The following is a 26,288-nucleotide window of genomic DNA, read 5'->3' on the forward strand; positions in this document are numbered from 1 at the left end:
TTGGCTGATCTCCTCCTCCATATCATCCCTGGAGCTGTGCCGGCCGCATCTGGATTAGCCACCAGGTCCTGTGATAGAGGCACCCCCGGATCCCTGGGAGCCCCCTCTGAATCATCACCAGATGGATTAGAGCCCATCAAAAACTGAACTAATGAAGGCCACCTCCTCCAAGACTTCCCTGGTCTGGAACCCAACTCCAGACCCTTGGCAGGATGGTTCGGGGTCCCCAACCCTGCCTGCTGAGCCAAACAGGCTTCATGCAACAGCAGGACAAATCAGCTGAAAAAGGTCTGGAGGCATCAGCCACCGGCTGAACAGATCCAGCACCAGAGGACCCCACATCTACCCTCCCCTGCTCCTCCACGGGCTAGAACAGGCTGGAGAAAGCCTCTGGGGAAACACCCCCCCCCCCCCCCCCCCGACATCAGCATGACAAGGGCTGCATGATAATTCAAAATGGCCACCGTTCCCACGCCAATGGAGACCAAGGCCCGAACTTGCTCTGAACCCCATCACGCAGGGAAAACCTTCCTCCTCTTTGCGGTCACTGGGCCGTCTGACAGCCTCCTCTCCACCCCGACGCGCAGACAGAACACAATCCAAAGCAGCTCTAGTGCGCTGCACACCGAACCATGTATCATCACCTTTGCCACGGGAAATCTAGATGCAGCCAGCCAACGCATCAAACACCCCGGGAGAGATAGTAAACCTTCCCCCAGCTTTCAGAACCACACAGGCAAAGAGCTGTCCCTGACCTTAAAGAGGCCCTCCTCTTCAGTTCCACTACTTACCTTTTTTTTTTTTTAAACAAAACTTTAACAAACCTCACAAACTCTCCTAGAATGGAGCACAGAGCTGTTCAACCAAAAAAGATGATCAGCAAATTAAAAAAAAAAAAAAAAAATGGAGTCTGGACTGATCTGGGTACGTACGGGGAATGGAAGATTCTTCCTGTAAACCATGAGACTTTTAATGATTTAGGAAAAACAATCATGGCTTCCATATGTTTCAGATAAGATTTTTTTCTCAGGGTTCTCAGTCTTCTTTAGCTAATCCAGACTGTGAAATTATTCACATGGACATACAAGACAGGATTAGCTAACTGTTACTGGGTCCATCACTAATACACACTATGTTTCTAGATAATTATGATTTTGTATGAATAAAGGTAGCTGGTCAGGGAGGGGCCGATACCACTTCCTTCTTCCCCCTGCCCTACCTTCTTCACAGGAGTCAGATGGGCAGTGGATGCCTTTTTCAGCAGATGGTGGGATGAGCTTTGCCAGCTGCCCCAACCCTGCATCACGAGTATTTATAAACTCAAGGGCCCGGTGCTGGCACTTCCTGGCTGCCAATCTCATTAGCATAGTAGCCAGGAAGTGCCTGCGCATCCAGAGTTTCAAAAATGCTCATGATACAAAGCTGGCGAGGCCTTATCTCCGTGGCAACTTTCCCCAGTCTCCAGAGCCCTGAACAGCAACAAAACTCATGCCGGGTCAGCGACCTGGCAGAAAATCACCACTGATCCTAGAACTGAAACATCTGCTTCAAAGGCAAGGCCCCCTGTTCTGCAGAACACAAGAATGGGAGAAAAGAGCAAAATTCCATGAAGCGCCTACTGTCACCTCTGACCACAGCAGCAGTAATGATCCAACTTACTGAGAGTTAGATGAGCGAGCAACAATGAAGGGAAGAATGAAAAGGGCATAGAAGACAGCAACCAGTGAGGAGGAGAATGGTTGGGTTTGTTTAACCTTTCTCACCACTCCCCCCCCCCCCCCCCATCTACCTCTGTGATTTCTCCGGCAGGTATGCTTTACACAGTAAGGAGGGGATTTACATTTTTTTTTTTTTTGGATGCAAAGTCCTTGGCATACTGATTATGGTCTGGTTGATTATTTCGGAACAGGACTTCTTTTTATTTTGCATGCTATGTTGGGTCTGATATATAACTCATTTATGTTCATGCTTGTGGCATTTTTTTTTTTTTTTTTTTGCCAGCTTTGTACACCTGAGAAAGCTCTGGAAAGTATTTTAACTAAACACATGCATATTACTTACTGCAGAGTTTCAGTAGGTGGAAGTACATCTCGTCTCTATCGCACTCAAACAGCTTCTGAGTCATTTCCACCAAGTTCTCCAGGGTTTCAGTCTTTGAAACAAAAGAGAATAAGAATCAGTCATGCTATCAATGCAGCACTCAGTCAACATTTGCTACAGCAATTCTCTTATTCTGTGCCTACAGAGAAACTCCTGAGAATCTGGCGGTCAGACTACAGCTGGATCTATTCTCGTGATTAGACAGACGCATCTATTATGGCACAGTAACAGATCCATTATCTGGCACTCTAAACCGACGTCTCGTCCAGGCAGAGTGTGCGTTTGCATGCGTGCGTGTGTGTGTGTGTGTGGGGGGGCGGGGGGGGGGGGATGAGAGGAAGAGAGGGGCTGAATTAGGGAGAAAAGTAGCTATGCTCGGTTCTGTCCATTCCAGCTTCGCTTTCTTCCCTGGAAGGGTTGCAGCAGGAAGCAAAGTCACAGAAAAAGATTTGCATCCTCTCGGGGAAACATTTTGATCTCATGACACCTAAGGCATAGACAACACTGGTCCTCAAGAGCCACAGATGGGTCTGAGTTTTCTATCTTTTCTTCCATAACTAAATACATGCCAATTAAATGGGACTTAGGCCATATGTACGTAATCAGTTGATGAATATTCATTGTGGATATTCTAAAAACCAGACTGGCGCTTGAGGACTGGAACTACCTACTGCTGAAATGGTGCATCCATGACTGGTTGGAAAAAAAATATGAGGAAAATCTCACAAAACAAAAACAGCTAACACTTCAAATGCTACCTAGTTATACCATCAGACACCTGCCTGGTTAGTGGCAATGCACTTCTCCGCAAACCACTGTAACCTCCCAGGGCGAGCTCTCAAGCCAGGCGTCTGCAAATTAAATTTAAAGAGTACAAGTCAAACAGTATTATACCTAGAGCACTAATCATCTTAAAGACATAATCCAATCATAAATTAACATTTCTCCTGGGAGAACTCTCCCAAAAAGCAAAATTATATTTGCACGTAATGCAAATTTTGCTTTTCAATTTTACCTAAAACACAAAACTCTCTACTTTCTTCTTGACTGGCCAGGGTGCTGTGAATTAATGGCCAGTTAATATCTTCTGTAAAGAAATAAGCAATGCTATGGGAACTTGTCTTCAGAGTGGCTCCGAGTGGCAGGGACCATTGCAGTGTGCCTGTGCTTTTGTACTGGAGCAGCTGAGACCAGAACTACTCCTTTCTTCATCTTCAAAACAAACACACATACACCTACTTTGTGGCTCAGTTTCTCCCCTCTGTCATGAAGGTTTTGTCTTTTCAAAATTATTTAAACATTTAAGCGGTTCCAAGGCAAAAGAAGAAGTCCATATGGACATTGGCTTCCTTGTCCGTCATCAGACATAGGGCTCTTGGAATTGTAAAGTTTTGTCATCTCTGTCACTTCTGTCAAGCCTCTCCCACTCATCCCTTAGGCTTCCTAAGCTGTAATTATAATGTAACCTGCAACTTCCTGGCTTATACAGACAAACTCATGTCTGGATGACTCTATACTGTTTAAACCCACTGCAAAGCAAAGTTGCTTACCTGTAACAAGTTAGTTCTCACACATGGGGTGACATCATCAGATGGAGCCCAGCATGAAAAACATGTCAAAGATTTTGGAACTTTGACTAGGCACACTGAGCATGCTCAGCATGCCCTATACTACGCGCATCCATATAAGGTCCCTTTTCAGTCTAATGACACAGAATTATATAAAAATGAAAATTTAAGGAGAAACCCAACTCGATGGTGTGGCAGGCAGGTTTCATGAGGACTAACATCCTGCTGTCCTAGAAGAACACTTGTTACAGGTAAGCAACTTTGCTTTCTGCTAGGACAAGCAGGATGATAGTCCTCACACATGGGTGAATCTCTAGCTACAGGCTGCTCCCCAACACAAAAAGGGGACCAACGAACACCAACCAGGTGCCAATGGGCACAACAACCACAGTGCTGTTGGTAATAGAGGGTAAACAGCCTGAACCCAAACAATGGGCCCTAGGCAGGGAGAGTTGGGTTCTAAACCTCAAAGATTCCAGAGGACAGATTGGCTAAACCTACTGTCATGTCGGCCATCCTTGCCCAGAGATTAAGTGGGTGTGAATGTGTGAAGAGAACTCCACGTTGCAGCCTTGCAGATCTCCTCCATGGGAACTGCTCGCAAATGGGCCACCGATGTTGCCATGGCTCTGACAGAAAGGGCCTTGACATGACCCCCAAGATGCAGTCCCATCTGGGCATAACAGAAAGATGCAATCTGCAGCCAATTTGATAGTGCCAGTTTGGCAACAGCAACTCCCAAACTATTCCTATCAAAAGAAATAAAATGTTGGGTTGACTGTCTATGGGCTTCTGTCCGCTCCAGATAAAAGGCCAAGGCTCTCCTGCAATCCAAACTGTGCAGTGTGCATTCGCCTTCCTGCGAATGGGGCCTGGGAAAGAACATTGGCAGGACGATTGACTGGTTAAGATGGAAATCTGTCATCACCATAGGCAGGAACTTAGGGTGCGCAGGCAAGACCACCCTGTTTTGATAAAACTTAGTGTAATGTGGATAAGTCACTAAGGCCGGAAGCTTGCTGACCCTGCGTGCAGAGGAGACCGCCACCAAAAATATGACCTTCCAGATCAGGTACTTCAGGTCACAAGAGTGCAGCAGCTCAAAAAGCTTTCATGAGCTGAGCTAGCACCACATTGAGGTCCCAAGATACAGCAAGAGGCCTTAGGGAAGGCTTCACTTGAAGCAGGCCCCACATGAAATGTACAAATATAGGCTATACAGAGAGGGGCGTACCATCTACACCATGGTGATATGCGCCAACTGCACTCAGATGAACTCTAACGGAATTGGTTTTCAAGCCAGCCTCTGATAGGTATAGAAAGTAATCAAGCAGTTTTTGTGTGGGGCAGGAGAACAGTTCCAGGGCTTTCTGCTCACACCACATGGAAAACCTCCTCCACTTTACTTTGTAGGAATTTTTAGTGGAAGGCTTTCTGGAAGCAGCCAGGACCTGAGACATATCCTCAGAGATTGAGCGGTTGCAGAATTAACCTCTTAACATCCAGGCTGTGAGCAACAAACTCTGGAGGTTGGGATGCCACAATCTACCTTGGTCTTGCATGATGAGCTCTCGGAAAGTCCCCAGACTGATCAGTTTCCGAATGGATAACTCCCGAAGGCGTGGAAACCAGACCTGAATCGGCCAATAAGGGGCTATGAGAATCTTAGTCTCTCCGCCCTCGCAAAGCTTCAAGAGAGTCTTTGCCACTAAAAGAATCAGGGGGATACGCATACTGAAGACCCTTGCCCCAGTGGCAGGCAAAGGTGTTCAAGGCTGGTTTGCTGTCTGTCCTGTACAGACAGCACCTTTCTGATGCAGGGGGACGTGAATAGATCCACATCTGGGCTTCCCCAGAGGCGGAAGATCCAGTTTGTCACCCCCTGGTCCAGAGACCACTCTTGGGGTGTGAAGGCACAACTCAGCCTATCCGATATCACATTCTCCGTTCCAGCCAGATATATGGCCCCGAGCACTATCCCATGGGAAAGGGCACTGGACCAGATCTGAACCACTTCCTGACACAGGAGGTACAATCTTGTGCCTCCCTGCTTGTTGACATAACACATAGCTACTTGGTTGACTGCTTGGATCAGGGCAACTGTTGAACAGCAGATCTCTGAAAGCCCACAGCATATTCCCGAATGCCCGGAGCTCCAGGAAATTGATTTGTCAACGGGTTTCCTGGGCAGATCAGAGGCCCTGGGTGCGGAGCCCCTCTACATGAGCTCCCCACCCCAGGGCGGACACATCTGTGGTTAGGACAATTTGGTTAGGAGGACTTTGGAAGGATATTCCATTCCAAATTTGAGAGTACCCACCACCAAGACAAAGAGTCCCGGAGAGACGGGGTGATTCGGATGCGATCCTAGAGGCTCTGCATGGCCCGGTGCCACTGCGACCTCAGGGTCCATTGGGATCTGTGCATGTGCAAATGTGCCAAGGTTGCGGTCAAGTGGCCCAACAGCCACAACATGTGCTGAGCTGATACCTGCTGGCTCTGGAATGGCTGCCCTATGAGGTAAAGCTAAGGAAGTTAGGGCTGTTCAATTTGGAGAAGAGACGACTGAGGGGGGATATGATAGTCTACAAAACCATGAAAGGACTTGAAAAAGTTAATGTAAATTGGTTATTTACTCTCTCAGATAACAGAAGGACTAGGGGGCACACCATGAAGTTAGCAAGTAGCTCATTTAAAACAAATCAAAGAAAATTATTTTTCACTCAGCGCATAGTTAAGGAATTCATTGCCGGAGGATGCGGTTACAGCAGTTAGTGTAACTGGGCTTAAAGGTATGGATAAGTTCCTAAAGGAAAAATCCATAAACTGATATTAATTAATAAGCAATAGTAGCTTGAGATTTATTTAATGTTTGGGTACTTGTAAGTACTTGTGACTTGGATTGGCCACTGTTGGAAACAGGATACTGGGCTTGATGGACCCTTGGTCTGACCCAGTATGGCAATTCTTATGTTCTTATGTTATGTTCTTATGTTGAATCACTGCCACTTTGGATGTCAAAGTGATCGCCCTGGAACGTGGCAGGAAGCCTTTTGTCTGAGCCATGTCTAGCAGGGCTCCTATGAAGTCCAACTGAGGTGATGAATTGAGATGGGTAGTTGATGACAAATCCTAATAATTCCAGCACCTGAATGGTCAAGTGCATGAATCGAGTGGCTCCTGCCTGAGATGTGCTCTTGAACAACCAATTGTCCAGTTAAGGGAAAACATGCACTCCCAGCCTGCGGAGGTGCGCTCCCACCATGGCCAAGCATTTTGTGAAGACACTTGAGGCAGACACTGTTTTCCCACCACGAATCTGAGATACTTCCTGTGACTTAGGAAGATCTCAATGTGAGTGTACATGTCCTTCAAATCGAGGGAGCACAGCCAGTCTCCTTTTTGCAAGAGGGAAAGCAAAGTGCCCATGGAAACCATCTTGAGCTTTTCTCTTTTTAGAAACTTGGTTCAAGGCCCTCAGGTCTACAATGAGACGGAGTCCTACTGTTCTGTTGGAATCAGAAAGTACTGGGAGTAGAATCCCTGCCCTGTTTGCCTTGGTGAGACAGGTTCAACTGCTCTGGCCACCAAGAGAGCAAAGAACTCCCTTATCAGTACCTCCTGATGCACTATTGGCCCCCAAAACGAGCATGGAGGGAAATTTGGCGGGACACCCAATATGTTTAATTGGTACCCTTGACGGATAATGGATAGAACCCACTGGTCCGAGGTTATACTGGGCCACTGATTTGCGAAGAATCGCAGCCTGCCTCCGACCTCTCAGGTACAGGTGGCTGGCTTATGCTCCCTATGATCCAGTCAAAACCCTGTCCTGGGATTTGTCTGGGGCCTTGGTGTACATGCCGGCCGCTGTGGGGCTTCCTCCTTGGAGGAACCGGCAATGATCACCATATCGGTCGGGGGAAGCATCGGTGCCCTGGTGAGCATTGATGTCATCCTGGGAACTGACACCAACTGGGTCCGAAAAGCACCAATGAACACAATGAGCCGCTCCAGCAGCAGTTCACAAACAGTGCTGGCACTGGTACCATTGGTGCCACAGGCCCACTGCCCTACAGGGCCTGCTCCACTGCCAGCTGGACTCGCTGTTCCAGCTCCTCCTTGAAAGTTGTTGATGCCAACACCAACTGGGAGGCAGGAGGGATGGCCAGATCTTCCTCAGATCCTCGAGGTAGATCTGCGACTGGCAACAGAACCAATGGAGAATGTCACAGACCCCCGGCATTGATGGAGGATTGGCACACCTCACTGTGCGGTCATTTCAGAGGCATCATGGCATGAGCCGGCGCATCCTCAAGCCTGGCAACGTGCATTGAAGGTGACCGGTACCGATGCTTCCTTGGCTTTTCTTGGTGCTCAGTCCCGTCTTTCCCCGAGGCCGATGAACCCAACATCCTCGAACAGGAAGAAACTGATAGGGGCCGGTCTCCTGCGCCCCTATCCGCCAGCAGCATCGACAGAACCAAAGGCCCTGCCAACATCGATGGCGCGGTGTCCATCGGTGCAGCTCCAGGGTCCATCAGTGCAGATGCTGCCAATGCCGATGGCTTGGACTTTCTCGACCCGAAGAGTTTCTCCATCTTATCGAGTCAAGTGTGATGTCCCTTAGGGGGTCAACTGGGCACACATGCAACAACTCCAGATGTCACACGATGCCCCCAGGCAGAAGATACATATCTCATGGGGGTCTGTGATGAACATGGTCCTCGGGCACTTGGGGCATCAACGAAAACTGGAAGAGATCATGATGAACGAAAAGAAGGGAAGTAAAACGTGAGCAGGCAGTCAAAGGCAGCAGCCACTGAGGCACCGCCACCTCGGGGGAGAACAATAGCGAAAAGAAAAATATTGAGGAACAGAGAGGAACCCGGCGTGAAAGAAAAGTGAAAAAAATGAAAATAACCAGTGAAAAGTTTTCCAAAGGCAATTTTCAAGGAAAAAGCCAAGAGCTCACTTAACTGTGAGGTGAAAGCTCTGCGGAAAAAGAGACGGAAGAGGGATCCCACGTGGATGTGTGATATAGGACATGCTGGGCATGTTCAGTGTGCCCAGTCAAAGTTCCAGAAACTATGATATAAGTTTTCCATGCTGGGCTCCATCTGATGATATCACCCCATGTGAGAGGACTACAATCCTTGCTGGTCCTAGGAGAAGAGTGCTGTTTCTTCACTAACCTGATGAACCCATACAGTGGTCAAAAACTAGTCAAAATTGTACTGAATTAGTCCAATTAAAAAAAAAAAAAATCACCACTGACAATTTGGTTGTTAATTTTTACAGCTGGGATCTGGAGAGGCAAAGGATACAATTTAGTAATATGGTGCAGGCAATCCAGCTTCCAGGCACAAAACACAAACCTTTGTTATTTTCAGAGACTCGTGTGCACTAGGACAACTCTACTCCTTCCCTTCGTCACTGCTGGTTTTATCACATAACAATCAGTATGGTGTAGCAACGACAGCTAACCCCAAATTATAAGGGAGGGGAAGCCCCTCAACCCCTGATCTCTATTCAAAAGTGATGCTACATTTTAGCTCCATATTTAGGGAACCATTTCAATGTGGCTTACTTCCAGGCCAGGTCTATTGAAGGGCCACCAAAATACTAGGACTGCATTTGTTGGTCCATTCATTTCGGTAGTGTGCACGTATCTCACAAACTGAAGGTAGGCGTACAAAACTGATGGCATGCACGCATGTAGGTGACCGCCTACATGCGTGCATACCATCAGTCTTGTGCGCCTACCTTTCATTTGCGAGATATGTACATACCACCGAAATGAATGGATGAACAAATTCACATCCCTACAAAATACACAGCAAGACAATGGCTGCAGCAGGAAAGGACACTTTCCCCATACATGGACTCCTGCATGTCATTTCTCTCTCCTGATTACATACACTATATGCCTGATTCAGTGAGGCTTCTCTTTCAATCTTTATTTATGGGGAAAAGCTTAGTGAATCAGGCCCTATGAGATCAGATGCAAAAGCATAATGATGGGAACAGTAACCATTACTACATGAATCCTTAAATTTGCATTTAGCTGATGACTTTTTTTTGCATCTGGCTGACATCTTTGTGCAATCAAAACTTCAAACGAAGCAGCGTAATGTTAAATTCCTTATAAGTGAAATCATAAGTATTAATGTCCTACACAAAAGTCACCTGGAAATGTTTTTTAAAAAAAGAAGACTGAAGAAAAAGTATGATAGTTGCATTTGTGGTTAGACCTCTTTCTGTCATGACGAAAAGTAAAGGAAAATTGGTCCTTACCTGCTAATTTTTGTTCCTGTAGTACCACAGATCAGTCCAGACTCCTGGGTTTTGGCTCCCCTCCAGCAGATGGAGACAGAGAAGTTTTAACGGACTCAGTCTTATACCCCTGAGGTGCCACCTAGAATCTGCCAGTATTACACTGTACCCAAGCAGAAAAAAGTAAACTAGTACAACCAAAATTCCCTCCCCCTCGTAGAGTAGAGGGAATGAAAACTGGTAACATGAATGAAAACATGCCCATTCTCTTACCCTTTGAAGGTGGGCGCATAATATCAAAATGCATTGAATAAATCTGCAGAATATGAACATCAACCAGCCGAGCGGACTCAACATTTCCCCATGGGTGGGACTCTGGACTGATCCGTGGTACTACAGGAACGAAAATTAGCAGGTAAGGACCAATTTTCCTTTCCCTGTACATACCCGGATCAGTCCAGACTCCTGGGATGTACCAAAGCTTCCCTAACCAGGGTGGGACAAAGAGTACCGCACGGAGAACACTGGCCCTGAAGGAACCCGGTTCTGGGGCCCGGACGTCTAGACAGTAATGCCTAGCAAACGTATGCAGAGATTTCCACGTAGCTGCTTGACAAATCTCCTGTGGCGACATCTGCTGACATTCTGCCTACGAAGTCGCCTGCAAGCTAGTAGAATGAGCCCCAAGACCGACCGGAATCGGACAGCCCTGAACTAGATAAGCCGAAGCAATAGCTTCCTTCAGCCAGCATGCAATGGTGGCCCTTGAAGCTTTCTGACCCTTCCTGGGACCACTCTATAGGACAAACAGATGGTCCGAAAGACTGAAACCGTTCGTGACCTCCAAATAACATAACAGCACGCGTCTGACGTCCAACTGTCTTAACTCCCTAGACTCGGAAATAGAAAGATCTAGTCCCGCCAAGGACGGGAGCTCCACCGTCTGATTCAAATGAAAAGAGGACACTACTTTTGGAAGAAAGGAGGGAACCGTTCGTAAAGAAACTCCTTCGTTAGATATCCTTAAGAAGGGCTCCCGACAAGATAAGGCCTGTAGCTCCGAAACATGCTGCGCCGAGCCACAAGGAAAATGACCTTCAACGTCAGATCTTTCAAGGTCGCCCACTTCAGTGGTTCGAAAGGCGCATTACAAAGGGCATAGAGAACCAGGTTGAGCTTCCATGAAGGACAGGGGTTCCGAATTGGAGGACGCAGGTGTTTTAACACCACGCAGAAAATGAACCACATCTGGATGAGACGCTAGAGCGAGGCCCTGTACCTTTCCCCGAAAACTACCAAGGGCTGCTACCTGAACTCGTAGGGAATTGAAGGCTAGACTTTTACTAGACCTGAAAGGCCAGAACATCCGGAATAGTAGCCCTGGACGGCTCCATCGCGTGGTTCAGGCACCAGTCCTCGAAAATACCCCAAACTCTGACGTAGGCTATGGAGGTAGAAGTTTTACAGGACTGCAAAAGCGTAGTAATCATCTCCTCCGAGTAACCCTTATTTCTCAATCTCTACCTTTCAAAAGCCATGCCACTAGACAAAAGCGATCTACCTCTGTGAAATAAACGGGACCCTGTCGCAGCAGACTCTGGGACGGATGAAATTTCAGCGGGCTGTCTACCGCCAGATTGAGAAGGTCCGCAAACCACGGGCGCCTTGGCCACTCTGGTGCGACGAGTATCACCTTGCCCGAATGAGCCTCGATGCGGCGTAGAACCTTGCCGACCAACGGCCACGACAGAAAGACGTACAACAGAATGTCCTTTGGCCAAGGAAGTACCAGAGCGTCTACACCTTCCACTCCTGGCTCCCTTCGACGACTGAAAAATCGAGGAGCTTTGGCATTGCGATACGTCACCATCAGATCCATTGCGGGCCTGGACCATCGGTTGCACAGGAGACGGAAAGCCTCAGAGAGTTCCCACTCTCCCAGATCCAACTGGTGGCGGCTGAGAAAATCGGCCTGCATATTGACCACTCCGACAAATTGAGAGGCTGCTATCCCGTACAGGTGCTGTTCTGCCCAGCTGATTAAAAGTTGAGCCTCCGTCGCCACCGGACAACTCCGAGTTCTGCCTGACGATTGATGTAAGCCACCGTCATCGCATTGTCGGAGAGAATCCGCACTGATCTCCCCTCTTCTAAGGGAAGGAGGGCCTGTAGTACGAACCGAACCGCTCTGGTCTCCAACCGATCGATCGACCAAGACGACTCCGACCTGATCCACTGACCTTGCACTGCCATTTCTCAACAAACCGCTCCCCACCCGGAGAGGCTGGCATCGGTGGTACTAAAGGTTTTGCACCTCCACCATCTGCTGGAGACAGAGAAATACTGACAGACTCTAGGTGGCACCTGAAGGGTATAGGACGGAGTCTGTTAAAATTTCTCTGTCTCCATCTGCTGGAGGGGAGGCAAAACCCAGGAGTCTGGGACTGATCCGGGTACATACAGGGAAATGCTACATTCACTTATACCTTTCAATATTGCTGCTTATCCAGATGCCAATGATCTAAAGAGCTTCAAAACTACACAACTTTAGACAGTAAATCCTCCCCGTTCAGGACAGATTAAAGAGGCTGTCATTGCAAAGGCAGGTAAGTTACCTAGTGGGTATTCCTGCATATCATTCTGAAACTGAAAACTGTTAACACAAACAGTGGGTCTCAATCATCAAAAGAACATCCAGGCTGGATGAACTAAAATCTCCTAAGCTTGCATGACAGCTCATACTTGTGGTTTATCTCCTACATCTTAGTGAATTTCAAGCATTACTAGCATCAGAACCAGAAAACACAAGCCTTCCTGCAAAGCATTACAATCTAGGCTGTCATAAACTGTAATGATGAAGTGTGCTTGACACATCCTTAAGAAATCTCCACTCAGTCTCTCTCAATATTAAGCTTGCTAATGCTCCTGTGGAATGTGAAAAAGTAATAACATAAAAAAGGAGCTGTGTGAACATTTTATAAGGTCTATTTTCCTTCTATGATCACATTTGTTATATGAATTTCTGTGCGATAAGTACACTATTAAACGTTAAAGCCAGTTTTGCCCTATAGAATACTAAGCAAGAAATGAAGTCATATAGTGGACCACAGGCACTAACCAATACCAAGGCTGCTTTAAAAATACTTGGTATTACAATGTGCTCTGACCTCCATGAGATTTCATCTGAATTGAAGTGTTCTGTTTCCCTCTAAGTCATAAAAAGAAATAGGGATGTCGGAGGCATCAAGGGCAGATGAATAGTGTGACTCAGAGGTCACTGGATGTTCTATCAGTGCAGGGGTGCAAAGTTTTTATTTTTTGTTTTTTTTTTAAACCTTCCCATCCCTCTTCTTTTCCCCCTCATTTTCTTATTAACATTTTGTTTGGGGGTTTTTTTTTCTAACTTTCTTCAGTCTTCCTCATCCCTTCTATCCCCGCCAGCTTCTCTTCTTCAGTGGCTAGTGACAGAGTCAGGTTTGCCTGCAGCCAATACCTGCTCTTCTACTTGGGCCTGCTTCCCCCTCAGCCTGGCCACCTCTGGCATCTGCACTTCCACTCAGGTTCTGCTCCTCTCTGGCCTGGATGTCACGAACACCATCTCTTCCGCTTGGGTGTGGTTTCTCTCTGGCCCAGCCACTGCTGGTAACAGTTCTTCCATCGAAGACCTATCCATCTTCCATCTGGTTCTTCCACCTAGACCAGGTCTTCTCATGAATGGCTTCCAATGACAATTTCATCTAAAACCTCTCTCCTCTCCTTCCTGGCCCAGATGTAGGTGTCAGGTGCTGAATTTTAGATGCATGTGGGACCTGGTGCCCACAGTTTTTTCAGTCCTCTATTGGTGGCACAAATTTTAATGAAACCGGATAAACAGTTCAAAAGTTATTGGAGGGGAGGGAGAAGGGGACAAACACAGTAATATTACAAGGCCAATTTTGCTATAGTAAACTAGGATACAAATGAACTAAAACAGGAAATTAAAAAATGATTTCCAAGGGTTTTTCCACAGCCACAAAAATGGGAAAATATCCTTGATAGACAGAGCCTAAATGATTAGATGTGTAACTCCCTATCAATTGTTCTTGAAGACCTATAAATAACTTAAAAACACAGATCTCTGCATCTAAGTAACATATGACTAGTATATTCAGAATGCACCGTAACCAGTGTCACAACTGCCCCTGCTACTACTCTTCAAGATCACCAAGGCCGATCAGAAAAGTTCTGCACAAGAGCATGAGTTGCTGAAAATAAATTTTGCACCACGGGATACAAAATAGCTTGCAGAAATGAAATCAACTAGTGTAATTTTATCCTAAAGAAGGAATTCAGTCACATCGAGCAGTTTCTTGTCACTTATGCAGCAAAAGGCAATTCATTTGGCCACTCCTCTTCTTAGGCCAATGCTCTTTTGAAAATCTACATTCCTACAAGCTCAAAATTCCATCACATAAATGGGCACATCTGCAGGAGACTCTGGAGAGAACGCTCTCAGTGGCCGCTCCAGAATTTTGGAATTCACTCCCCATCCATCTGCGGCTTGAGACAGAGACAAAGAAATTGAGAGCTGAGCTAAAAACGTATTTGTTCAGTCTAGCATTTATGGAAATATGCTGTGTTTTCCTTAGAGTGACTCATTCTGGCAGGTCATGTATGTTTTATTATTATGCATATTTTTTATGTGATTATGTACGTGTCTTTGTAAACTGCTCAGAACCCCGTGCACCAAGCGATTCATAAAATTTTAATAAAGTTAAGTTTAATAATGTTAAAACTTTGCTGTGAGTGATCTTATTTACAGAGCACAGTCAGTGTACAGGGAACCGTACAAGGCACATCATAAGTATAAAAGTCTAGCTTTAGCTACAATCCTGTCAACCAGAAAGAAATTCCATGGCTAAGGAAGTTTGAGAGTCATAGGAAGGATAGTTACTAAAAATGCCAACCTTCATACAGATCCAGCAATCTCAATAAAAATCAAATAATTACGTTTAAACTGAAACTGTTGCAGACCCTTATAGCTTTCTTTCAGGGAAGTTTACAGAAACTAAAGGCACTCATAATCTAAATCCTTGCACAGCTACTCAAGGCATTTTCTCTGAAAGCACATATCCCAAACATTCTCAAAGGACTGCTTACCTCCAGGTCCATAGTCAGTAAATCGGCAAGCAGACAAGTTATCTGGCTAAAAGTAAGCCCAATAACTTATCACATATATTCAGTGGAACAAATCTCCCGCTGAATATGCTCAGCTAAAGTTATTTGGTTAACATCACCCAGATAACTTTTGAATATAACCAGTTAGGTTTAAAATCACATAAGTATGTGTACCTGGATAAATTTAACCTTGACCGGCCTTATTCAAAATATAGGAGGTGGTGACGGCACCTTTGAGAAAGCAAGGGAGAAACAGAGAGGATCCCTTATGGCAAGACAATGGTAATGAAGGCATTGGGCAGCCTTCACTGGGTGATGGCTGCAGCCCAGGGTGGCGCTGATCACAGCTGCATTGAGCTTCCCGGATGGCAAGGGGAAGCTTAAATGGAACCCAATAGGATTAGGGCTCCATGTGGGAATTCCATCTAAAACTGCTGCTGGGCAGACTAGATGCGCCTTTTTGGTCATCAACTGCTCTCATTTGCTACTTTATTATGTGAAGTAGCAAAAAAAACCAACAAAAAAAAACAAAAAAAAAAAAATCCTTCTGGGCCAAAGGGCCAGATCCCCTATCCCCCCAAATCAGTAAATGCTATATTAGGCATAGCACCCGATTTCATCCCCCCACCCCCCAAAAATAACTAGCAACCCAAAGAATGTCCTCATTTCCTCCCAATTTTTCACCTTCTAATCCCCGCCCACTTGCAACCCCCCTACACCTGGACCTCTCCCAAAAACCCCAATGCTGCTGGGAGCGCGGTACATTTGTACTGCCGCCCCCTCACACCGGCAGCATCCTGCGCTGCCAGGCTATTATATATGATAGCAATGACAGTACTGCTGCTAAAGCAGCACGAGATGCTACCAGGAACGGTACGAATGCACCACCTTCCTAGCAGTGCTGAGGGTTTGGGGGAGGTTTGGGTTGTGGGGGAGGGGAAGGTATCCAGAGCCTGGGTGGTTTTTTTTTGTTTTTTTTTTTTTGGAAAATGGAGATGGAAGAATGTCTTCATTCTTTTTTTGGGGGGGAGGAGGGGCATGGGAAGAGAATCAGGCACTGACTCCTTGACATATTTGCTGATTTTAGGGGGTGGGGGATTGGCTATCCCACTCGATTGTGGTTTTTGTTGATTTGTGGGTTTTTTTTTTTTTGTTACTTGATCTACTATATTCTGAATATTGCCAGTTAAGGTTAAAGCTACTCAGGTACACGCATCCAGATAATTTTAGGCTTTTCTGAGGCCTAGCCCTAAAGTTAGTGGTATAAGTTATCCAGATAATGCATATAGGGAAAAATAACCCATGCTATAATTACACAATGTTGGGTTCCATATTAGGTGCTACAACCCAAGAAAGAGATCTAGGTGTCATAGTGGATAACACATTGAAATCGTCGGTGCAGTGTGCTGCGGCAGTCAAAAAAGCAAACAGAATGTTGGGAATTATTAGAAAAGGAATGGTGAATAAAATGGAAAATGTCATAATGCCTCTGTATCGCTCCATGGTGAGACCGCACCTTGAATACTGTGTACAATTCTGGTCGCCGCATCTCAAAAAAGATATAATTGCGATGGAGAAGGTACAGAGAAGGGCTACCAAAATGATAAGGGGAATGGAACAGCTCCCCTATGAGGAAAGACTAAAGAGGTTAGGACTTTTCAGCTTGGAGAAGAGATGGCTAAGGGGGGATATGATAGAGATGTTTAAAATCATGAGAGGTCTAGAACGGGTAGATGTGAATCGGTTATTTACTCTTTCAGATAGTAGAAAGACTAGGGGGCACTCCATGAAGTTAGCATGGGGCACATTTAAAACTAATCGGAGAAAGTTCTTTTTTACTCAACGCACAATTAAACTCTGGAATTTGTTGCCAGAGAATGTGGTTCGTGCAGTTAGTATAGCTGTGTTTAAAAAAGGATTGGATAAGTTCTTGGAGGAGAAGTCCATTACCTGCTATTAAGTTCACTTAGAGAATAGCCACTGCCATTAGCAATGGTTACATGGAATAGACTTAGTTTTTGGGTACTTGCCAGGTTCTTATGGTCTGGATTGGCCACTGTTGGAAACAGGATGCTGGGCTTGATGGACCCTTGGTCTGACCCAGTATGGCATTTTCTTATGTTCTTATGTTCTTAAATATCAGAGTTAGCTAGGTAACTAATCAGGTTAACTTAAGTCTGCTCCGGAACTGCCCCCAAGGTATCTGGATACTTTTCATCTGGCAAGCTACTTAGCCAGATAACCTGGAGGAGAACAGAACATGAGAATTTTGAAAGCCTGCGGTTTGTCCATCTAAGTCCCCAATTTTTCCAGACACATCATTTGAATACTGATCCTCTTAAACTTAAAGCCCCTAAATAGGTCGATAAGCAAAGCAAGAGTGCCGACAAAGTTTATCAGCTCTGACAGGACCTCCTGCTAAACACAGGCTGCGAGTTGTTAAAAGTTCGGTTCTACAAGAAATGCAACACTATTTTCCGTTTGTTTTGATTTTTTTTTTTTTTAAACATAGGGCTGGATTTACTAATGCCACAAGGTATAGTGAATCCCGCGGTAACGGGGGGTAAAATGGGGGAGGCAGTCCTGCGATAGCCGGCAGCGATTGCAACTCCGTGGTGCGATCGCTGCTGGCGTCGCGCCAAATTACTACACCATAAAAGGTGTAGTTATTCTGCGCAACTGACAGCGATAAACAAGCGTACATTTTGCTGTCGGCGAAGTCTTCGCGGCGTCAGCCCCGGTGCCGCCCCGACTCCTCCTCTTCCAGGGCTGACACTGCCCCGATTCCGCTCCCATCTTGGTATCGCACGCGATTAGGGACTTTTCGCGTGCAAAACGTCCCTTATCGCGTGCGATCCGCTTGATAAATGACCCCCATAGTGAGCTTCTTTTCATTCCTACTAAAATGTTGCATTTGCTTTTATAATTCATTCATATACTGTATGACTATGGGTTTCAAAACTATTAGATCAACAGTGCGCTCCTATTAATCCTAAATGTATACACATACACACTTATATGTGCAAATATACAGCAAAATAAGAAAGAAATAACAAATAAACCAAGAATATTAGATATATCTTCCTTTACCTATTTTGTGCATGTTTTCTCTGCAGGTCACAACAGTAATCACAGAAAGAGAAAATCATTCTAACACCATCTGTATTAAAAATGACAAATCATACTGCTACACATCATCAAGCACAATCTCTCTCAATATTTTTATCAGCCATATAAAATTGAGCTTCAGGCTGATTGTATAATAGAGAGTCATACAAAACAGAGCAATCTGTGAGATTACTACCCTCTTTCATCCAGATGCATACCTAGAAATATTTTCATTGTCTTTACGGAACATTAAAAATATGCAAAGCTACTGGAGTTTGGTATCTTGAAATCTGTTGACAACATAATACATGTCAGAAATTCACTCCTTAAATCTCTTTGCTTCTACAATTTCACTAGACATCTGTGAAGATACATACACACACATATTTATACATATATTATGTATACTGTCTCTGTACTACATGCTATTTTTTTTCTATTGTTCCAGCCAAAAATAGTTCACTTGATAAGTCTTGGATTTTCTCCGCCACTACATTCTGAAATGTTTCTCAACATCTAAGCACAGCTAGCTTTTCATGCATTGAAGAACAAGCAGACCAAGAATATAGAGGCACAATGCAATGGTTTTGAAGGCCAGTCCCTATGGCTCACCAACAGCCAGGATCAAATGGTCCCCAGTCTGATAGGGTTGAGGGTCATCAAGGAAGTGTGAGAGCACCCATCTAGCTTCCCTGTCAGTCCTTGCACAATAAAGGGGACCAGAATCTCCCATCCTATACAGAACCATCTTCAGAGGGATAGCCAGTTTAGTCTGGTGTACCAAAATGATAGGAGTGGAGTGGTACCTTACAGACTAACCGATTTATTAAAGCAAGAGCTTTCGAGGACAGAGTCCACTCCGTCCATCCTTGTCAGGTGGAGTAAGGAGGAAACAAGGGCAAAATTAAAACAAAAGTAAAAAATATAAGAAGGATCTACACGTGAGCTTAGGGATTTGAGAAGAGCTGAAGGGAAAAGGGAAAATAAGGCTCAATAGAGATTACGCTGTTGAGTTACTGAAATGTCAGAATTTGCATATTGTATATGTGAGAGTACATTCTGAGGGTAATTTTCAACGGCATTTCTGCAGGTGAAATGGTGCCTTTTTGAAACACTTTGCCTGGTATGCATACAACTTCATTCTAATGATGCAGAGGCATTCCTGAGGGGGGAGGTGGCAGAGCTAAAGGGGGTTTGCACTGACTGCACATACTTTTGCTATTTCAAAGACAGGTACATAAAATTTGAAGAAAACGTTCTGCACCCATTACAGCAGGTATAAATATTTGTGTGTGTGTGTGGTGGAGGTAAATTTGGTGGGATCATTTTCAAATCTAACTTATGCACTGAAGGTTTGCTTAGGGCACCTAATATCCTTGCACTGGCTCTCTTGATCCCTATATTTTTTCCATAGAAGGTATGCTGTATTTCTAGCTTAATGGGGAAAGTACCAGGAAAACATTATTTAGCCCAGCATTTCCCGACCAGTGTGCCGTGGCTGAAGTCTCATTTCCTGCTTCCCTTCTGGCCTGCAGGATGTCCTCCTACCAGTAGGGGCATCAGAGAGCAGCACTTATTGGCAGCTGCTTCTGCTTTCCCCCTCTGCTGGCTCTCTTCTGCAACAGAAACTGCATGGGGGTCCTGTAGTCTCATGGAACCTGCTGGGTCTACGCAGTTATGACTGCAGAGGAAAGATGGAAAGAAGGAAGAAGCAGTGCTCTGTAAGCCTGCTCAGAGACTTCATCTGTGCAAGGACGGGTGTTGAGGTGAGAAAAGGGAAGCTGAATATGCCACCAGATTTGGAGGAGAGTGAAGGGAAGGTGGTAATGTTTTATGGGGATAGGAAGGAGAGGTGGAGGTGATGATGATGACAGGGACGGAGGTTGAAGGAAAGTGATGCCAGGGGTAGAGGGGAAAGGAAAAAGAAGGTGATGACAAGGGGTAAGGCAGATGGAAGATTATGATGATGATTATATTGGTGAGGGACAGGAGGAGAGAGAAAGGGAAGGTGATGATGATGGAAGGGAGGGAGAGGGAAGAGAAAGTGATGATGCCAGGGGTGGAGAGAGAGGGATGATGATGATGCCAGGGCCAGGAGAAGAGATAGGAGAGAGAAGGTGATGTGACGAGGTGAGGGAGAAGGGTAGAAAGAAAGGGAAGGTGATTATAATGATGATTCCAGGAGTGAGGAGGTGGAGAGGATAAGGTAATGAAGATGCAAGCAGGGAGGAAGATGTGATTGGAGTGGAAAGGTGATGTGGGGATAAATGGAAGGTGATAATGATGGGGGTGGGAAAAGGAGAGGAAGGTGATGATGATTGGGGGAGGGAAAAGATGAGAGAGGGAAAATAATGATGATGCCTGGGGGTGGGGGAGAGGGAAGGGAGAAGGTGGTGATGCCAGGGACTGAAGGAAGAAAGGCGGCAAGGGAAATGAGATGTACCAAAGGGTGGGGGAAGAGGGAAGGTGCTGATGCCAGTGGGATGGGGAGAGAGGGATGAAAAGAGAAAGTGATGATGGAGAAGTGTTTGGTGTGCCACAATGAAGTGAACCTTGTACCAGGTGTGCCACGAAACAAAAAAGGCTTGGACTCACTGGTTTAGCCTAGTTTCCCACCCATTAAAACCTCTCTAAACAAACGAGCTCTATCTACAGTGGGCCCCGCAGAATGGAACTAAGGCAAGAGCAATGCCCGAACACTTTCAAAAAGAGACTCAAAACCTGGTTATTCGAGCAAGCATTCAATTAACGCCAAGCAATTACTCCTACCTTACTTTACAATCCGTCAGACTACCCACTAGTCTTTCAATCTGATTACATATGAGAGTAACACTCCATCTCTTTTTCCTCATCACAAATAAATGATCCATAGTCCGTAAAATTTATTAACCTTATTTCTCACCCAGAGCTATAGCCAATCGCTCAGAAGACTCACAATATAACTATGATTTTATAAGCTATGGTTTTTACCCTGTTCACTCTTATCCTAGTTCATGCCCCTGTTTTAATGTAATCGCATTCTTACATGCCTGTTATTGTTATAATGTAAACCGAAATGATATGTAACTTTGCTACATGAATTGCGGTATATAAAAATGTTAAATAAATAAATAAATAAGGAAACTGGTCCTATAAAATCATCCTGTCTGTTCTCTCCTTCGTAACTTTTGGACTGTTCATCCAATTTCATTTAAATTTCTGTCACGTACAGTAGAGCACCCGATGATCCAAGACTCTCACTCTTCCTGTGCCACTGGCACCCACAACACCTAGAGTCCCTCTCACCCTTTCTTTGGTATAGAGACACAGGCCAACTCCGTTGATGTCATCAAGTATTTTAAAAGCTTCCTTGTTATTGGTTAGTAGAGATAACCATATACAATTTTTTTTTTATTTTTAACAAAGCCTCCTGTTATGTTCACATATCTCCTCATTTGAAGATAATAAAGGTGGATATTCACAAGGGTTTGCTGGCAAACTTTTAAAGTTAGCCGGACAAAGCCCGTTTGGTGAAGGGGCATGGCCTACAATTATTTGGCTAGTGCTGAATATCAGCATTAGCTGGATAAAATTATCCAGTTCACTATGGTCAGAAAAACTGCAGACCTAAAGTTAGCTGGATAGTTTAAAAAAAAACAAACTCACAAAACCAAAACCAGAGGTCAAGCAATGGCCAATCTCTCCCCTCCCCATTGTGATTCAAAAAATGTAAAAGTGGATCCCCCCAGCAATATGTACAAAACTCATAGAATGGTAAGCAGTTCCCACCCCCCAATATAATTCAAAATTGTCCCATGACAAGTGACAGTGGTCTCCCCACAAACCACTTCCTTTAAAAAAAAAATAATTATGGTCTAAACTCCCCACTTCCACCCTTGAACCTCCCAAAATATCCTGAAAGCAGAGCGGAAACAAGAAAGGTTCTTACCTACTCCCGCACTATGAAATACTTAGGGCCAATAGCCATAACAACTACTGGTATTGGTTTATTCACTATGCTTGGGCAATGTTAGGTCCCTTCCCCGACAGCTCTCCTGCTCTGCTTTCGGGAGGGTTCTGGGTTGCAGGTGGTAATACTGAGCTATAATTTTTTTTAAAGGTAGGGATTGATGAGGAGGGGGCAGATCAGCACTGCTCGCTGTTGCACAATTTCAAATTATGTTGGGGGATAGGGGGCGGGGGGACTTAGTGCGCTACAGGTTTTGCATGTGGGTGGAAGGATGTCCATTTAACATTTCTGAATCATATTGATTATTCAGTAAAGCCAGTAAACAGCAAATTTACTTGGATAACTATATCTGATGCTATATGCTCAAATCACTCATTGGTAGTGCCTACAAATTCGATACTTCACCCACACACTGAAAAAATTCAGTTACACTATCATCATCACCATCACAAGCAGATATGGTGTCACCAAAATAAATGCTTCTCCCAAACTGACTGTAAAGTCACGATTAGAAACAAACATTCCTGCACAATAGTTAGTAGCTATGTGTTTCTTTTTTTTTTTTTTTTTTCATTTCGTGGTTGGGTTCAGGTCCCCCATGGGTAATTTCGTTTTTTCGGCGATTCAGGGATTTTGTTTTTCGTGGTTAGTGAGCACTAAAAGAAAATTACTTCTTACCTGCTAATTTTCGTTCCTGTAGTACTAGGATCAGTCCAGACGGTAGGATCAGTCCAGACGGTGGGTTATGTCCCCCGTCCAGCAGATGGAGTCAGAGTAAAACTTCGAGGGTGCTGGTATATAAACTGGTGCACCCTCCTAGATCCTCAGTATCGAGAATATCAAAGCCAAGCCAGAAAACTGGACAGACCAAGGATGATGGATCAAGCATAAACTCAACCAAAGATTGAAACTGTGAACAAATTTATGCAACATGCAATAAGAACTGTTAAACATAACAACACACAGAAGACCACTACCCCCGAGAGGGAAGGAGCAGCGAACAGAAGGACAGTAGAGAATAGTCGAGCAGGTTCATACCGGGTGGGCGTCTGGACTGATCCTAGTACTACAGGAACGAAAATTAGCAGGTAAGAAGTAATTTTCTTTTCCCTGTACGTACAGGATCAGTCCAGACGGTGGGATGTACCAAAGCTTCCCTACACCGGGTGGGTCCCTGAGAACCCTGCTCGAAGTACCCTGTCCCCAAATGAACCAGACTCCGTCATCGGTACGTGGAGACGGTAGTGTCTGGCAAAAGTGTGGAGAGACTTCCAAGTCGCCGCCCGGCAGATTTCTTGTATGGAGACGAGCTGAGACTCTGCATGGGAAGTTGCCTGAGCTCGCAATGAATGCGCCTTGATACCCACCGGAGGATCCTTCCCAGAACCAATGTAAGCAGCAGCCACCGCCTCTTTAAGCCAGCGTGCGATGGTAGTCTTGGACGCCTGCCGGCCCTTTCTAGCACCCGACCAGAGTACAAAGAGATGGTCGGAGAGTCGAAAGTCATTCGTCACCTCCAAATAGCGAAGAAGCGCTCGTTTGACGTCCAGGCACCGAAGCGCCGCCGGGGCGTCCCCTGGGAAGGCTGGAAGTTCCACCACCTGGTTCATGTGAAACGATGAGACCACCTTAGGCAAGAACGAAGGAACCGTCCGCAGGGAAACCCCGGAGTCCGTGAACCGCAGGAAGGGCTCCCTGCACGACAGCGCCTGTAGTTCCGAGATACGCCTTGCCGAAGCTATTGCAACCAGGAAAAATCGTCTTTAGGGTGACGTCTTTGATGGAAGCGTGACGCAAGGGCTCGAAGGGGAGCCCCCCTAGGGCTCTCAGCACCAAGTTGAGATTCCAGGAGGAACAAAGAGGACGCACCGGCGGCCGCAAGTGCTTAACTCCCCTAAGGAACCGGGATATATCCGGATGAGACGATGGATCCGGTCTACCGGAGGCGCGAGCCAAGGACGCGAGGGCCGACATCTGTACTCGGAGCGAATTGTAGGAAAGACCCTTTTCCAGCCCATCCTGCAAAAACGCCAAGATGTGATGGCGGGAAGCTGCGGTCGCGAGGGCCCCCCGCGCCGAGCACCAGACCTCAAAGACCTTCCAGACCCTTACGTAGGCGATCGACGTTGAAGCCTTACGCGCCTTGAGGAGGGTGTCCACCACAGAAACAGCGTAGCCCCTGTTCAGAAGCGCCCTCCTCTCAAAAGCCACGCCGCAAGACAGAAGGGTTCCGCCTGTTCCAAAAATACTGGGCCCTGATGCAGGAGCCGTGGAAGGTGCGCGAGTCGGAGGGGCCCGTCCACCGACACGCCGAGCAGATCCGCAAACCACGGACGCCGCGGCCATTCCGGAGCCACTATGATGACCTGGCCGTGGTGCCGTTCCACCCTCCGAATCACCTTTCCCACCAGTGGCCAGGGGGGAAAAACATACAGTAGAATCTGAGTGGGCCAGGGGAGAGCCAGAGCATCGACGCCTTCCGCGCCTCGCTCTCGTCTTCGGCTGAAGAACCGAGGAGCTTTTGCGTTGGCGGCGGACGCCATGAGATCCATCGCCGGCGTCCCCCACCTGCGGGAGATCAGCGACATCGCCTCGTCGGAGAGAGACCACTCCCCCGGATCCAACGCTTGACGACTCAGAAAGTCTGCTTGAATGTTGTCCACCCCAGCAATGTGGGATGCCGCCAGCTGGTCCAGGAAACGTTCCGCCCACGCCATCAGGCGCGCGGCCTCCCCTGCGACAAGACGACTCCTGGTGCCCCCCTGCCGGTTGATGTATGCCACCGTCGTCGCATTGTCCGAGAGGACCCGAACCGCTCGTCCCCTGATCAGAGGCAGGAACTGTACCAGGGCTAGCCGAACCGCCCTTGTCTCCAGGCGGTTGATTGACCAGGTAGACTGCTCCACCGTCCACCTGCCCTGAGCCGAGCTCCGGAGACACACTGCCCCCCAACCGGACAAGCTTGCATCGGTAGTGACCACTACCCAGTCCGGCGTTTCCAGGGAACATCCTTGAGCTAGGTTCCTGGGGTCCAGCCACCACCTCAGACTGGACCGGGCGGCCGGGGGAAGAGGGAGAATCGCCTGGTAGTCCTGGGAGACTGGTTTCCATCTCGATAGCAAGGACATTTGCAGAGGCCGCAGGTGTGCAAAGGCCCAGGGCACCAAGCTGATCGCAAACGCCATGGAACCCAGAACTTGGAGATAGTCCCACGCCGTGTGTGTCTGAAGAGACGCAAACCGGACGATTAGATCCCGCAGCGCTTGAGCCTTGTCCGGACGCAGGAATACCTTGCCCAGAGCCGTGTCGAACCGCGCTCCCAGAAAATCCAACTGTTGGGCTGGCTTCAGGCTGCTCTTGCTGAAGTTCACCACCCAGCCAAGGGACTGAAGGAAAGACACCACCCTGTCGACTGCCGCCCGTCCCTGCGACAGAGACTTCGCACGAATGAGCCAGTCGTCCAAGTACGGGTGAACCAGGACGCCTTCTTTCTGGAGCGCGGCCGCTACCACCACCATAATCTTCGTGAAGGTTCTGGGCGCGGTCGCCAGGCCGAAAGGCAGCGCCTGAAACTGAAAATGTTGACCCAAGATTTTGAAACGAAGGAATCTGTGATGGGCCGGATGAATAGGGATATGTAGATATGCTTCCGTGAGGTCGAGGGAAGCTAAGAACTCCCCTTGATGAACCGCCGCAATGACCGAGCGGAGTGTTTCCATGCGAAACTTGGAGACACGGAGCACCTTGTTGATTTCCTTGAGGTCCAGAATGGGACGAAAGGCTCCGTCCTTCTTGGGGACCACGAAGTAAATCGAATAATGCCCCGAGCCCACCTCTCCGAAGGGGACGGGCGAGATGGCTCCCAGGGTCAGCAGCCTGTCCAGAGTGTGCTGCACCCCCTGTCTCTTGATACTTGACCCGCAGGGGGAGAAGACGAACCGATCCCTGGGGGCCCGCACAAATTCCAACGCGTAACCTTCTCTTACAATATCCAGGACCCATTGGTCCGTGGTGATGTTGGTCCATTCCTCGCGAAACAAAGCGATGCGACCTCCAATCCGGGGCAGCGAGGAGTGGACTGGCCTGACATCATTGGGAAGGCTTGCCTGAGGCTCCCTGAGCCGAGGAGT

General features: G+C 46.8%; 1 protein-coding gene across 1 annotated transcript in view; it reads right to left on the bottom strand.

The window, feature by feature from the left end:
- LRPPRC (leucine rich pentatricopeptide repeat containing) overlaps positions 1-26,288 on the bottom strand; it is a 312,777-nt gene that overhangs the window by 76,274 nt on the left and 210,215 nt on the right. The window contains 2 exon segments of the mRNA XM_029593332.1: positions 2,062-2,152; positions 2,883-2,951. Of these exon segments, the coding sequence (XP_029449192.1) occupies positions 2,062-2,152; positions 2,883-2,951 (160 nt within the window).

Source organism: Rhinatrema bivittatum, chromosome 3 (genome assembly GCF_901001135.1).
Source record: "Rhinatrema bivittatum chromosome 3, aRhiBiv1.1, whole genome shotgun sequence".
NCBI classification, from domain to species: Eukaryota; Metazoa; Chordata; class Amphibia; order Gymnophiona; family Rhinatrematidae; genus Rhinatrema; species Rhinatrema bivittatum.